Here is a 15016-nt window from a genome sequence, read left to right as displayed (position 1 = left end):
TTGTAACATTTAATCCGGGGTGGGCCATTGGGCCTATCAGCCCAAGCCACGGTCGGCCCATTTTACCGCCACTAAACCCTAAACCCTTCCCGTTAAAAACCCCTTCCGCCGCTGCCCACCTTTCCCCTCTCCGCCGCGAAAACCCTAGAAACTACCTAACCACCCTGCGCGCCGCCATGTCGTCCGCGACGCCGGCCGTCGCGTCCCCCGCCTCCGAGCATTCCAAATCGAAGAAGAAGAAGCACAAGTCGAAGGACGATCCCGCCGCCGCCGCCGCCGCCGCCGCGGCCGACCCGCCGTCGCTCGCTGAGGCAGAGGAGAAGACCGACGGCTACCTCATCAAGCCCCAGTCCCTGGTGCCGTCCCTCGACACCTCCACCTGGCCGCTCCTCCTCAAGAACTACGACCGCCTCAACGTCCGCACCGGCCACTACACCCCGCTCCCCTCCGGCCACTCGCCGCTCAAGCGCCCCCTCGCCGAGCACCTCCGCTACGGCGTCATCAACCTCGACAAGCCGTCGAACCCCTCCTCCCACGAGGTGGTCGCCTGGATCAAGCGCATCCTCCGCGCCGAGAAGACCGGCCACAGCGGGACGCTCGACCCCAAGGTCACCGGCAACCTCCTCGTCTGCATCGACCGCGCCACGCGCCTCGTCAAGTCGCAGCAGGGCGCCGGCAAGGAGTACGTCTGCGTCGCCCGCTTCCACGCCGCCGTGCCGGACACCGCGCGCGTGGCCCGCGCGCTGGAGGCGCTCACCGGCGCGGTGTTCCAGCGTCCGCCGCTTATCTCTGCGGTCAAGCGTCAGCTCAGGGTGCGGACCATCTACGAGAGCAAGCTCCTGGAGCACGACCCCGAGCGTCATCTCGCCGTGTTCTGGATCTCCTGCGAGGCAGGTACCTATGTCCGGACTCTCTGTGTGCACCTTGGGCTGCTCCTTGGAGTTGGCGCGCATATGCAGGAACTGCGCCGTGTCAGGTCGGGGATCCTCGGGGAGCAGGACAACATGGTGACCATGCACGATGTGATGGACGCGATGTGGTCGCTTGACAACTACAAGGATGAGTCGTACTTGAGGCGTGTTGTGATGCCACTTGAGGTACTGCTTACTAGCTACAAAAGGCTTGTGGTGAAGGACTCTGCTGTGAATGCTATATGCTATGGTGCTAAGCTTATGATCCCTGGGTTGCTCCGATTTGAGAATGATATTGAGACTGGGGAGGAGGTGGTTCTCATGACAACAAAGGGTGAGGCAATTGCTATTGGTATTGCTGAGATGACTACTGCTGTGATGGCCACATGTGACCATGGTGCAGTTGCAAAGATCAAGAGGGTGGTGATGGACAGAGACACTTACCCGAGGAAGTGGGGGCTTGGCCCGGTGGCACTCAAGAAGAAAAAGATGATTGCGGATGGTCTCCTTGACAAGCATGGGAAGCCAAATGAGAAGACCCCGGCTGAGTGGCTTCGGAATGTGGTGCTTCCCACTGGTGGTGATGTTTCGATTGCCAGCATTGCAGCTGCTCCTGAGCCAGAGAAGGTGAAGGTGGAACCAGAAGCAGCCGTGACTGAAGAGGTCAAGGAGAAGAAGAAGAAGAGGCGGAAGGATGAGGAGGACACTGATGCAGATGCCTCTGTTCCTTCAAAGAAGATCAAGGTTGAGGAAGCTGCTGAGGCAGTGGAGGGAGAGAAGAGTGAGAAGAAGAAGAAGAAAAAGAAAGACAAGGGTGAATCAGGATCAGCTGAGGTTGTGGAGGTCAAGGAGGAGGTTGATGTGGCTGATGATAAGGGCAGTGAGAAGAAAAAGAAGAAGAAGAAAAGCAAGGAGGGAAATGATGCTGTTGATCCAGAGAGCACTCAAAATGGAGATGGTGCAGAAGCTGAGAAGAGTGAGAAGAAAAAGGAGAAGAAAAAGAAGAAGAGTCGAGATACAGAGGAATCGCAATAGGTGCTGTTTGTGGCGACAGTCTATCTTCTCTGTCTGGAGTTGCAGGGGAAGCTTGAAATCTTTTTCTTGCTTGCTTTGTATCTCTTGCAACTGTAATGGCTGATGTACCATTCTTAGGTTACTACTATTCTACTATTTTGAACTGCTATGCCAAGTGGTGATATTTTCATTGAAACTCTCAACAATGGCTGTATTTTTGTTTCAGTTATCAGATAATGCAATGGGCTTTGCTCCCATCTTGACTTGCTGGGCACTCAGTTGATATTTTGAGCTTGCTAGTTAGGGATCAGCCTGCTGTGATGGTCTTCCTGAGCTCAGCAATTTGTTGTTATTAGTTGATTCCAACATTTACATCATACTAGGTGTAGCTTGCTTCTGATGAGGCTTAAGATTGTAATGATATTAGAACCTGAATCTCATCGATATTTCTATACACTCCGGTTCTCTTGGCCCTTGGGAGGTGCATTTCTTTTTTCAGTCAAAGGTGGAAAGGGATGCTTGTGGTGCTGAACTCCAGAGTCCAGACCATTGATTTGGCCATCTTCTGCCTTAATTCTCAAGATGGCTTGTTATAATTTCTTGTTGAGTTCCATTTTATAAGATTAGTGTATATACATCACTTGAATTCCAGTTGTTTCTGAGAACCAACATTCTCACTGTTCCTTGCATCCTGGTTCATTCAGGCTGTTAAGTATTGGTGAATTTGTGAGTATTTGGGGTTTTGTTGAGACCTCGAGGGGAAATAGTAATTTTGTACTTAGTTTTCATGGAATCTTTGCTTCACTTGCGTTCAGTGTTCTTTTGGGTGTGATTGTGGTGGCGTTGGGGATTTTGGATGGGGTTTCTGCTGGATTGGAAAGGAACTGAGGTTTGGCGAGTTTGAACTTTCTTGGGTTCTACTATCTTTATTGAACGTTTTAGGGGAGATGATGGTTCCTGGAGGGGCAGGGATGGATGATAGTTCTTTATATTGTATTTTTCAACTTCTTTACATTTTTTGTGTCTTCTGAAGCTTGTGTGATGTTTACCTTCTACAGCAGAAATTTATCATTTGCGATTCGCATTTCATTTCAGGTTTCTGAATTGATAGTCTTATGGTGATTCTCCTGTACTGATGCATTTTTTGGTAATTCCTTGATTTTATTCAACACAGATGCCAATTTGCTTTTCCATTGCAGGAAAAAGTTCTGCAAGGCTCCATTTCCTCTTAAGAAGAAATTATGGAACCCATCCTTTGCACAGTTGCACACAGCCTAGAAGGTTAGCAGTGGTAGCAGTTGCTCGAGCAATAGGCGAGGAGTTTGGATACATATAGTGTGCTATAGCCATAAAGGGAAGGGCACCAGATGTGTCAAATACTCAAATCTCAGTTCTGAAAGGTACCAACTCACAGTTATCTAATAGCATCTTCTTGCAGATATGGCAGATGGATATGCATCATTGTGCTCTTTTACTTGTAGTGTTACCACTGCACTCGATTCATGAATTATCAGCTTTATTGTGATTGACCCAACCTGGCTACTTTTTCAGAGTACCCCAGCTTGCCCTGATGCTGTAGGGCAAAACTGCTGTTGTTGATCACACTTTGCTTCCCTGAATATCTATGTCTTTGACACTTAATGACTTATGAGGCGTTCTTGAGCTTGATCGCTTTGCCGTAGCACATGCTTAGGTTGTTGGACTCGCACTAAGATCTATTTCAAATGCCAGGGTGCTACTTCATACCCTTCAGGGAGCATCACCTTGCACATGGGTATTTTGAACTTGGGTGTGCATCAGTACCCTAGGGATTTTGACTCTCAAGAGGGCCCAGAGTTTTGTTTGGTAAGATAGGAACTTCAAATGGTCGAATTCAGTTCAAACTTTTTCATTGGCGAGGAAATTCAGTTCCAGATAGTGTCCAAGGTGATTGCAAATGACAGGTTTGTTGAGGCAACACCGCAACACCCTTTCAGGATCAAAGGACAGCAAGCCTTTATGAGTGATGTGGCAGGATATACTTTTTTTTTAGGGGTATGTGGCAGGAGATACTTGATTCTGAATGAAAGCTTCGTCGATGTGGACAGCAGAGGAATTTTGCCCAACATCTTGATGGTCCGGATGCCTTTCTAGATGGAGTTGGTTTGACATGCCATGACCCATGGGCTTCAAATGCATCGGTGGTCGGGCGTGCTTCCTAGATTCTGGGCTGCCATGGCCCAGTGTCCTTCTTTGATGATCCATGGTCCTGTATTATACTGTCAAAGGCCACCTTTAACCCAACCAGTACTAACTTCGTCCACAAAAGAATACAATTCTCACGTATTAAACAATTTAAAATTTAACGAAATTTATAGAAAAAATAATTAACATACAAAATAAGTAACATTAAATTAGTTATAGATTATATTTTTATAACAAATTTATTTAGATATGTAAGTACTAATACTATTTAACATAATTTAACTAGTTTGACCAACATGGATTCTATAATTACATTTTTTATGGACGGAGAAAGTATCAGAGGCCTGATTTAGAAGAAAAAAAATACTCATCAGAAACCTCGGTGGCCATAGGTGACGAGAAATGCTACGCGACGAGTCGTTAGTAAGTCGCAGAGGCGATGTGTAGCATTTCACCACGGTCTTGCTCCTCATGCGGGCGTCTTCATCCGAGGGACAGAGGCAGTTTCGTGGCCCATTTGTTTCCTTCCTTTGTAAAGAATATACACAATTACGAAATGTTTGCAGAACTTTTTTCTCTACATTTGAAACTTTTTTATTGTTGTAAAAGTTCTAGAACATTTTGCATAAGTTTTCGGAACAATCTGGAAAGTTCCAAACAATTAGAAATGCTGCAGAACTTTCTCATCTTTGTAAACATTTTGAAAAGTTCGAAACTACTCCCAAATGGTGAAGAACGTAACAACCTAAAAATTTGGATAACTTAGAATATGGAAGAACATTTTATAAAAGTTTTAAGATCAATCTGGAAATATTCGTCCTAGGAAATGACAGACCCACACCCACGAAACAACTAGCCCACGAAAACATGAATCGGTTCAGGAAGGAAACATGCGCGCGCCGCCTAATTGAAAATCCATTCTGCAATAGCTCCCGCCTCATCGCACGCGTTAAGAATAGAGCTTCCCCAAAACACATCGGGATTAAAGTCTGTTTAGAAGCACTCCAACTCCAAAAAAATAAATCCGGAGCAGCAACTCTATATTTTTAAAGCTCCACTTCCCTACTCCACAAAAATATGGAGCTATTGTATGTGTTTGGCTTATTACAGTGCTCCAACTCCAAAAATCAGGGGTGGGGGCTAGAAAAAATAGAAACGAAGGGTTATGCTGTGTAATCAGTGGCAATGATGGGTAAATAACCCTCAACTCCACGAGTATGTTTGAAACTGATGTTTTTGGAGCACCCCTTGAGGAGCTCAAAAAAAATGGAGTTGACCCCTAACTCCAGGTTTTTTCAGAGTTGGAGTTGCTGGAGTTCCCCACTCGGGATACATTTTCCGATGTGATTCGGAGAAGCTCTATTCTTAGTACTGAGGTCGCATCCCCACCCCACCCAGGATCTGGCCCGGCCGCCAGCGCCCACCACCCTGGCCGGCGGCGCTCCACTACGCCGCCTCGCCGCCCGCGCACACACCATCGCCCACCGCCGGTCCATTCCTCCCCTCACGAACTTCTCTTCTAGATTCGGTGACCATGGAGTCTTCCGCCGCCGCCGCCATCCCCACCCCTAGCAATCTCGGATTTTAAGGCCGTCGCCGCCCTTCACCACCTCGGCCGCCGGCGGCCGCTCCCCCCATCAACTACCCTCGCCGGCCAGACCCCGCCCCTCCCCCATCTCCTAACTCGCCGGCGGGCGCTCCCTGCTCACCTGGCTAGAAATAGAAGATAAACAAAAGCTTCGGCAATAGCTCCGCGCAGAGTCGCGCGTGATAAATAACACGGCGAAACACACCACCCACCACCCACCAGGCCACAAGCAGCGCCCACCACGTCGGCAAATGAACAAAACCGTCGGCGCACGTCCCCCGCCGCAGCCGTCGGCGCGCCCGCTGCCGCTTCCCACGTCCCACGTCTCACGTCACCCTAGCTACACTACCGAGCCCCACCGCGCGCGACGGCGACGACCCAGCCGCGCGGCGCGTCGCGGTCGGCTGGTTCCACCCACCGCCCGCACCCACCAATTAGCCTCTGCCGCCTGGGCCGCCTGCCATGCCTGACTGCCTCGCAGATTAGCACGCCGTTGCGCCGGCCAGGAGGAAGCGGCCCCCCGCTGGCCCCGACCGGCCGGATACGACCTCCACCAGTCGGCGCCTCGCCCACGCGCTCTTCCGCCGCTACAAGGCCTTCTTTGGTTTTGCAACAATTCTACAGCGTACGATTTTCGAAAAGACGATTTTCGAAAAGAGACTCGCATGGTACGCTAAATGAAGTCTATTTATAAAATATTTTTAGAGATGGATGTAATTTTTCGCGACGAATTTAATGACAGTGATGTTACAGTACCTATCATCTAATCGCACGGTCAAAGGTCTCATTAGATTCTTTAGAGTCACTAGCGCGGGGTTCAGAAGTTGATTTTACAAACTAAATTTGTTTGACACCGTAATTACTGGTCAAAGTAACACGAGGGCAAAACCAAATAACGCAAGTTGACGTGGGCGCCGGCAACCTTTACCCTTTCGACGGAGAGCTACTGATCCCCGGGGCCCAGCGTGTCCGGAGGCCCACTTGCCACAGCTGGCAATTCGACACCCTTTTTCCCCCGAAAGAAAAAGGAAGAGGCGCGAGATGTTCGTCGCGCGCGGGCGTCCGAGAGCGACGCGTGGAAAAGGCGGAGCAGAGGAAATATCGTCGCCGACGCCGCCAGGCCAGGTCGTCAGGCTGATCACAGCGGAGAGAGAAGAGCAAATTTGCTCCCTCCTCATTTCTCACGCCTTCTCTGTCTATAGTGCCAAACAGTACATTTACAGTGTCAAACAGTGTATTTGCTCCTTCATTTGCTCTCTCCGCTATGGACGGTCTCGGTCGCCGCGCGCCGTGAGCTTCGCAAGCGACGTGCGGCGAGCCTGGGCACGTGGCAGGCAGGCGATGCGGTGGGTGCCGTGTGCTTCGCAATTCGACACCCAGTTCATTTGAGCACTTTCTTGTTTGATGCATGCTGCATGCGTCAGCAGTCCCCCCAGCTGAGACTGAGCTAATCATCCTCCAACGAGTGGCGAAACGGGACTGCTCCACAGCGATGCCACTAAACAAAACGGTGAGGAAGAACAAGGCAACTTCGCTCGGTCTTGCGGCTTGGGACCCGTCGACGGCGGCGTCGCCGCCACGTTCCCGTGAACCACCGAACCAGTCCACCCAGCTCCACTTGCGCAGCGCAGCGGTCGACCGTGTCCACGCGGCGACGAGCCGACGACGCGGCGACGGCGAGAGAGGCCAGGGAACCCGCGGCGGCGTTTCGTGCTCCGGAGCACGTGCCCGCCTTGACGGGTCCCGAGGCCGTCGCGATCGCGGAAAAAGCGCAGGGCACCAGCGCCGTTTGCTCCTCCTCCTCCCCGGCGGCCTCCTCTTTATAAACCCCTCCTCCCCTGGCTCCTCTCCTCTCCACACAGCTCCCGCGCAGCATCACCACCGGAGCATCAGGGAGCACGGGAGAGAGCAGAGCGCCACAGGCCGTCCGATCCTCCGCGCGAAGCAGATCAGATGGCTCTCGCTCTCTCCGGCTCTGCCGCGCTCCGCGCCTCGCTGGCCCCGCGGGCCGCCGCCAGGGGCTACGCGGCGTCGGCGGCGTCCGGGGCCATGCGGCGCGCGGCGGCCGCGGCGGAGGGCGCCGCTGCGGGGGAGGCCAAGGAGGCCGGGCGCGGCGCCGCCGCCGCCGAGATCTCCTGGGTCCCCGACCCCGTCACCGGCCACTACCGCCCCGCCAACTGGGCCGCCGCCGCCGACCCCGCCGACCTCCGCGCAGCGCACCTCGCCCGGGCCTGAGCCCCGCCCGCCCCCGCCCCCCCGTCTGACATAACATACCAATTACCAACAAAGGGGAAGGTGGGGTGGAGGTGGAGGTTCGTTTGGCGTCGTCGTCGGCCGCGCGCGCACGTGCTGTCACGGCGGCGGCCCGGCATGGCCGGGAAGTCGTCTCGGTCGGACGCTTGACGCCGCTACATCATCTCGGCCTCGACCAATCGGGAGATACGGTACATGGAGGGGCGGCCTCTGGTCGCCGTGGCGTGCGTGCGTGCGTGGTGTGGGCTGGACGACGCCCTGTTCTTGCTTCTCGCTGGAGCTCTCCTACCAGATTCGGATGTACTACTACTACGCTGCAGAGAGCGGGCAGGGTTTCGCTGCTGTTCTACGTTTTGTTTGTCGCTATCAGTTACCACCGGAAATAAAAAGTTGCGGTTTGTTCTAATTCCTGCCATTGTTGCGTCTCAATTATCCAATGGGAATTGGGAACTGCACGCGTGAGTCGTGTCCTTCCTTGCTTGTTCAATCACGAACAGAAAAAGAACAACGCGTTCGACTGGGAGCAGCGCAACTGAAACCCATGGCAATAGTCGTTGGGTCGGTACCGCCGCGGGCGCCCGTCATAGGGATGGCAACCGGTACCAATTACCTTCGTGCCCGCGGGTAAAAATCTGTTAAGAGTGCCCACGGGTAAAAATCCATTAGAGTGAGGATTCAGATATGTGTTTGTGCCCACGGGTATGGATGCGAGATTATATTTAAATCCGGCGGGTAAAAATTTACAAGTTTGAAAATATTGTACTTGTGATTGGTTTACTTGTAACCCTGCAACAACTAACATGTGGATCTCGTACTCAAGTATATAATCACTTCTAGGGCGATTCAGCCTTTGAACATGTTCTTGTATGTTATATTAATATGTTGATTTGAATGATTGATGATTTTATTTCATTTGAATTGCTAATATTAGTGTTGTTTGCACGGCTATAGTGGGTATGCGGGTGTACCCGTGGGCACGCGGCACCCATGTGTGACGGGTGCAGGTATAGTTTTCACCGGGGAATCTATTCATCGCGCGCGCAAGTGCGAGCGATGCCGTCGCAGAAGGAGGAGGAAGAAGAAGCGCCACCACTGTTCATCTTCCTCGCGGAGACGAGCACACCGGTGAGGGGTGGGAGGTGGGAGGAGCGGCCGGCGGACCTTTAGGGTTTCGGGTTGCCGGGGCTTCCAATGGCCGGCGGCCATAGAAGAGGGGGCTTGGAGCGGCGGAGGACCGGCGGAGAGCAAGGCGGCGCGGGAGCGCCGCCGGTCGGGCAGAGCAAGAGCCCCAGTGGGCGGTGGTGGCAGCGGGGGCGAGAAGATGGTGGCGGCGCGACGACGAGTTTGGTTAGGGTTGGCGGCGGAGGCGCCGGGGCGGCGCCGGAGCCGAGGGAGGTGGGGGTTGGCAGGGGAGCGATGCCGGAGAGGCTTCTGCGACGCAATGTCGCGAATCGCAATTAGCGAGGAATAGACGCCTCCGTTTTCACCCGTCATGAATGCTGACATCCAGATGAGATATTCTTTCCTCGGTTGGGAAGAATATCGAAGTAGGTATTGAGATAGGGTTAAGAATCATCTTGTGGGTACGGGTTTCTACACTCCGTACCCGCAAGTATTGTGCCCGTTCCGATCCATAGCACGTGATCCTTATCGTGCCGCATGCCCCCCTCCCAACCCCGGCGCACAGGTCGGTACGGAAGGATCGGGAAGACGAGGGGCGAGCTGGACCAGTCATCAGCTCATGCATCACATGATTTTGTACAGTATTTCTCGTATCGAATCTTCGAATACATACATAGAGCATTAAATACAATTAAAACTGCAAGCGGAATTTCAGTAAAAGAAAATTCTCATTTGATGACTCTTACATAGAGCATTAAATACCAGTCATCAGCTCATAATCGCAGCGGAATTTCTCCTCGGATCCACCAAACGTGTTCGTAAAAAGAAAAAGGCTTTACAGACTACTGTCTCTCACTTCTCATTTCTCAAGCAGCTGCCGAGATTGTTCTCACAAAAGCATAAAAGTAGCTGCCCCGAATCGAATGTGGACGGTGCAGGTCATCTGCGTCGTGCAAATTTTATAATGTTTATTTCAGAAAATTCTACTAGGGACCGGGAGCCGGGAGGTCTGTTTCAGTCACCGTAAACTGATGAACATTGGAGGCTTGGTGCCCACTTCGTGTCTCTGTTGTGCATGTTATTGCGAAAGTACAAGCCTTACAAGTCATTTCCCGTTACTGTTATTGTAAGTTTCCAGAGACAACCAACACGGACATCAAGTTTTTATTTAAAAAAAGATTTGTCTCCTCATCAGGTGATTTAGATATTGCAATCCTATAAATCACTTGTAACACTAGACACAAAAACAATACATAAAAACAAAACAAAACAAAACACACAAATCGGTCCTGAACGGGATCCAATGATCCATGTTAGTGACTTATACAAATACAAAATCTAAATCACCTTAAAAGACGTAAATCTAAAAAAAAGGAGTACAAGCAATTAAAAAAAGAAGCCTTACTAGGGGCATTCGTCTAGCTTCCAGTAAAAGAAGGCTCAATGGAGATACCCAACACGGAGTCACGGACAGCATGAATTGCCAAGGTAAAGTCATTTCCTGTTATCGACCAACTTGCTTTAGCCCTTGGGTAAATAGAAAACAACCCAGAGTAAGCTTATGCCCACGCAGTATATGAAAATAGATTATCATGCGGATCACAGGCATCGCGATCGTGTCTCGTGGCGGCCGGCGGCAGCAAAAAACGAAGCGTCGCTACTCTACAACTGCAAGCCTCAGAGCAGCCTCACCCTTACATTATGAGCTGGACCTGGTCACCTGGACAGGTGATTTGGGCTAATGGGCTCTCAATTAAAGAGTTATTATATCTACTAATACTGCTAGTTATATATATATAATCAATCTTGGGCCCCTTAGCCTCGTGGGCCCCGGCGGTCGCACCTGCCGCCCACCCCCTAGAGCCGGCCCTGCCCATACAGATACAGATCACCCCACACATGGGCCACAATTACCCACTAAAATCAACAGTGCTAAACACGAACATTGGGCAAGAGCTTCCGAAACAATCACGAAAAGATCAGAGTGGGTGCGTCCAATATTTCAGGCAATCATATTGCAATAAGAGAAGGTCCTCACAACACCTAGATATAGCAGACGCAAAACAGATACAATATGATCCCACACTGCTGGAATAGGGAGGAAAAATCTGTCGCTGATACATCAACATGCAGGCTCACAAGATTATCGCCTCACCAGCTTCCAGCTTGGCTGCAGACGACTCAGAGAAAAGGGGGACATACAAAAGAGTAACAGGATGCAGGCATGCAAGGGTGATCACAATAACTGTGCCAATCACCCAGACTTGAATAGCAAGACGGCTTTAGAATCGATGTAGAAGTATACAAAGTAGTTTGTTTCATGCGTTACATACGAACCTGCAACAGATGAAAAACAATGCTTAGCAAATATGTGGGCCAATATCATGGACTCATAAATGGAAGATGTTCATAAGTGCACTGCGATTTCAGCTCACTTTTTCATTTTCCCAAGCTAGCATATGCCACTAGTCGCAGGCATCATAACAATATACTCCACCAAAAGGAGTTTGTTTTGGAGGCCGGAGCAACTGGATGTTTTTATGTAGATTAACAAATCAAACCAATTTATCACATAGAAAATCTAGCAGGACTGGGCTTATGTTGTGTCTCACAGCTAGAACAACTATCCCTATTGACATGGTATGTAGACATAGGAAACAAGATGGCAGATAAACATTAATCAAAGACAGAAGAGGCTCATGCTCTTCTAACTTGCCAATCAATTATTTCTTGAGCTATGAGATGCAACTGAAGATGAGTTTTCTCCCATAGTCCTATTCCTGATAGAGTTGATAGAAACATATATAAATGAAGACAGCACTTCACTGAGTCCTATAATTAGTTTGTGAAGTAGAATCAGTCAAGTACTCTAAGTCAAATAGAAATATATATGGAAATTAAGGCAGCTCATCACTAAATCTGTCTGATATAGAATCAGTAAAATCAAATAGAAACATCTGGGAACTAAGACAGCTCCCCATTGTGTTTTAGGATTAGTTTGTGTGAGAGAATCAGTCAGTTGTGAGTGTATGTCATTCTTTGTGGCCTTCTCACCCTTCTATTCTCGTGGTAAAAGAAAGCTGAAGTGGTGCCCAAGTTTGGAATAACAAAGGTGGCCAAATATAAAACAGAACAAAAAAAAACAGAGAAGGATTGGAGTTCAGATACCAGGACAACAGCCTTTTCTGTTTCTATGCTGCTAATTGATAAAAACTTCTTAATTTTGCCACTATGAGAAGTGCACTGGAAAATCCAAAAATTATTAGATGTTGGCCCAGAACTGGAAAAAAACAACCATAAATGTAAGGATTTCTAGGGATGGCTATTTTATGATAATTGACAATGCCTGCGGTAAAACATAAATATTGCATGCCTCACTTGCATATACAGAATGAAAAGGAAGGAGAGAGAAAGAAAAGGTAATGATGTGTTTAATTTGATATGCATGATAAGGACCTAATAGGCATATCCAAAATTTCCAGCAACAATATAGCTCTTAAACAAGAAGAAACTAGAATGGAAGAGAATTCAGGAAACTATAAACAATTGAATGCTACACATGTACAGCTATAGCCTATAGAAGAATATGAACACAGGTGGGAAATTTGGCTAGAAGGAAAATATGACCTGAAGTATTAAGAATTTAAGATCGAACATTTAGTAGAGGAGAGTCAAAAAATGAACAGCTAAAACTTATGTTTGATAAGAACTTAGATACACATAATTGCAATAACGAAGCAGAATAAACACAGTTAAACAGTTGCTGCAAAACTAAAAATCATCTGTTCAATCTGGTACTGCAAGTCTCTAAACTTCCTTCATTGCACTGCAGACTGCTAATTGCAGGAGTGTTTGTGAAGTGAATAAGTGATCTGCAGTGCCATCTGGATCTTTGATACGACACAGCATATCAAGTGACATGACACTCCACATGCCATCTAAATAAAATGCCATGCCATTTCTTTCTTACATTTGATTAACAGAGTACGGTGACAGCAAGCTAAGGAACTAAAAAGAAAAGCATGTGTTACTAATTTATTGAAGCAAATGGTTTAGTTTTAGACAAGAAGAGTTGAATAGAAAATTGAAATACATCAATTAAATAGAAACATATAAAAATTGGATGATAGCTTGCTAAGTTGGATTTTGCTGATATCAGGAAGAGCCACTCTGTTGACAAATTGGCTGAGCGAAGCTTGGAGAACGCTAACATAAGTTTTCAGAATTTAAGCCAAGCTAGAAGCAAGGAGGTAAACTTCACAGTAGAGCAATTAGACATTGTCATTCATCCTCCATCCGCCTTGGAAACTATACTTCATCCCCTGCTTTACATGTGCTGTATTCAACTAAAAGGTCTACAGTCCATTGAAACATCCTCTCATCGAATTTGAGGCATAACTTCAGTTGACAGCGATAACCATTTCAGCCTTTTCACTTTCCCCAGTTCATTTCCTTCATTTGTGAACAAATTATTTTGTGGGGGCAAAATGATTTTCCTGTGGCTTCTATAGCAAGCATAAACAGTCCTACAAGGTCCATTCTGTCAATCATGTGCGAACTTTTTAAGGGCCAGCAAGTATGAAATCGGCCACGCAATAACCAACAACGCAAAGCACACCAGACTAGACACCCACCACGACAGGCGCAATCATCCCACATGCTTCCGTGCTAACTACTAATTAAGGAGCTCTCCCCAGAATGGGGACGGGAGGAGAGCATTACCGAAGTTACGGCCGACGATGCAGTGCCAGGTTGGGCCGTGGTTCTTGTCGAACTCCTTCTTGATGTACTCCGCGATGTCCTTCTCCATGGTGTGCTTGTCGAACGCCTGGCCGAAAGAACGAGAGAAAAAATTTCCCCAAACCCCAACAAAAAACCAGTTATCAACATGGGGCCAACGGGGCGACGGAAACCAAATCGAGAGCAGGAAGGAGGAGCGAGAGGGAGGGCACGCGGCTCGTACGATGCGGGCGATTTCGAAGGCCTCCTGCCGCATCTCCTCCTTCATGTCGGCGCTCTTGAGCTGGATCTTGTGCGCCGCCGCCGCCGCCGCGGCCGGCGGCGGGGACCCCGCGCCCACCGGCTTGCGGTCCTCGGAGGAGGCCCGGAGCGCCGCCTGCGCGGCGCCCCCGGCCCCGCGCCTAGCCTCGTCGGACATTCTCGGCGACGGGTGGAGCGGAGCTGCCGGGCACGGCTTGTCCCTCTCGAGGAATCCCACCCTCGCTTTTTGAAAGGCGATGGTGGGCGAGGTCGAGAAGCGACACCGTGGGCGACTGGGCGTGCGCGTTGCAGCGGAATCTGCCTGCCTAAAGCGGATTCAGATCGCCTGCAGTCGCGGTCTTCGACTGCAGCCGGCAGTCACGCCGATCCCACCGTCGGCCAGCAATCCTACGGTGCCTCCCACGATGACTCTCCTGCCCGCTCGCTCAGCTCGGCTCGCTCGCGATTTTCAGAGATAAAACTCGCCCACGGCTCTGCAGACGGCTTGCTTCCCCTTCACCACCCTCTTCTCCTCCTCCACCACCGGAATCCCCACCAGGCACCGCCACCTCTCCATCCCCATGGCCTGCCCCGAGGTGCCCAGCGCTCATGGCCGCCGGCGCCGCGCCAGACCTAGAGACACCGCGTTGCGCCCGCCTCGTCCACGGGCCAGCCGGTCATAATCGGGGGCGCCCTCGTCGGCGCGCACGCCGCGCTGCGCTCCACAGATGACCTCTTCCTCACGGAGCAGGAGGCCGCCGGGGATGGGCTGGTTGCCGCCGGCATCAGCGCCGCTGGACCCATCCATTCCTGCCCACCTATGTCTGCATTGTTTCATCGTGGAACAAACAGGTGCTCCTAGTGGTTGCAATAGAAGTTTCTATGTAATTATTAGATTTTGGCAGCGAGCGGAGCGGCGGCTGCGAGCTCGGCACGCTAGTTTGAATCGACGGCGTGGCATAGC

The 15016-nt window shown here is 50.1% G+C and overlaps 3 protein-coding genes across 4 annotated transcripts; 2 read left to right on the top strand and 1 right to left on the bottom strand.

The window, feature by feature from the left end:
• Nucleotides 1-111: 111 nt before the first annotated feature.
• On the top strand, nt 112-2199 carry LOC120676477 (H/ACA ribonucleoprotein complex subunit 4-like). Its single transcript, XM_039957781.1, has one exon. The coding sequence runs from the start codon at nt 177-179 to the stop codon at nt 1944-1946; it is 1770 nt and encodes a 589-aa protein (XP_039813715.1). The 5' UTR covers nt 112-176; the 3' UTR covers nt 1947-2199.
• Nucleotides 2200-7312: 5113 nt separating this feature from the next.
• LOC120676561 (protein SENESCENCE-ASSOCIATED GENE 21, mitochondrial-like) lies at nt 7313-8358 on the top strand. The gene has a single exon (XM_039957895.1). The coding sequence runs from the start codon at nt 7651-7653 to the stop codon at nt 7930-7932; it is 282 nt and encodes a 93-aa protein (XP_039813829.1). The 5' UTR covers nt 7313-7650; the 3' UTR covers nt 7933-8358.
• Nucleotides 8359-11053: 2695 nt separating this feature from the next.
• Nucleotides 11054-14388, bottom strand: LOC120676554 (dynein light chain 1, cytoplasmic-like). 2 transcript variants are annotated; one of them, XM_039957886.1, is made up of 4 exons: nt 14036-14388; nt 13795-13900; nt 11508-11600; nt 11054-11409 (listed from the first exon to the last, which is right to left on the bottom strand). In XM_039957886.1, the coding sequence occupies exons 1-3, from the start codon at nt 14228-14230 to the stop codon at nt 11551-11553; spliced, it is 351 nt and encodes a 116-aa protein (XP_039813820.1). In that variant the 5' UTR covers nt 14231-14388; the 3' UTR covers nt 11054-11409; nt 11508-11550. The 2 variants fall into 2 exon arrangements, with proteins under 2 accessions (XP_039813820.1, XP_039813819.1); XM_039957885.1 differs by lacking the exon at nt 11508-11600 and having other exon boundaries at nt 14036-14372.
• Between the last annotated feature and the right edge of the window lie 628 nt (nt 14389-15016).

This window comes from Panicum virgatum, chromosome 5N, assembly GCF_016808335.1.
Source record: "Panicum virgatum strain AP13 chromosome 5N, P.virgatum_v5, whole genome shotgun sequence".
Classification (NCBI taxonomy): domain Eukaryota; kingdom Viridiplantae; phylum Streptophyta; class Magnoliopsida; order Poales; family Poaceae; genus Panicum; species Panicum virgatum.
This window is presented reverse-complemented; position numbering and strand designations above follow the sequence as displayed.

Excerpts from the sequence above, each read along its gene's own strand:
- LOC120676561 (XM_039957895.1), top strand. The coding sequence starts at position 7,651 with ATGGCTCTCGCTCTCTCCGGCTCTGCCGCGCTCCGCGCCTCGCTGGCC.
- LOC120676554 (XM_039957885.1), bottom strand. The coding sequence starts at position 14,230 with ATGTCCGACGAGGCTAGGCGCGGGGCCGGGGGCGCCGCGCAGGCGGCG. Across the intron at positions 13,901-14,035 it reads CCTTCGAAATCGCCCGCATC|GCGTTCGACAAGCACACCAT; the intron begins GTACGAGCCGCG and ends TCTTTCGGCCAG. Across the intron at positions 11,410-13,794 it reads CATCGTCGGCCGTAACTTCG|GTTCGTATGTAACGCATGAA; the intron begins GTAATGCTCTCC and ends CATCTGTTGCAG.
- LOC120676477 (XM_039957781.1), top strand. The coding sequence starts at position 177 with ATGTCGTCCGCGACGCCGGCCGTCGCGTCCCCCGCCTCCGAGCATTCC.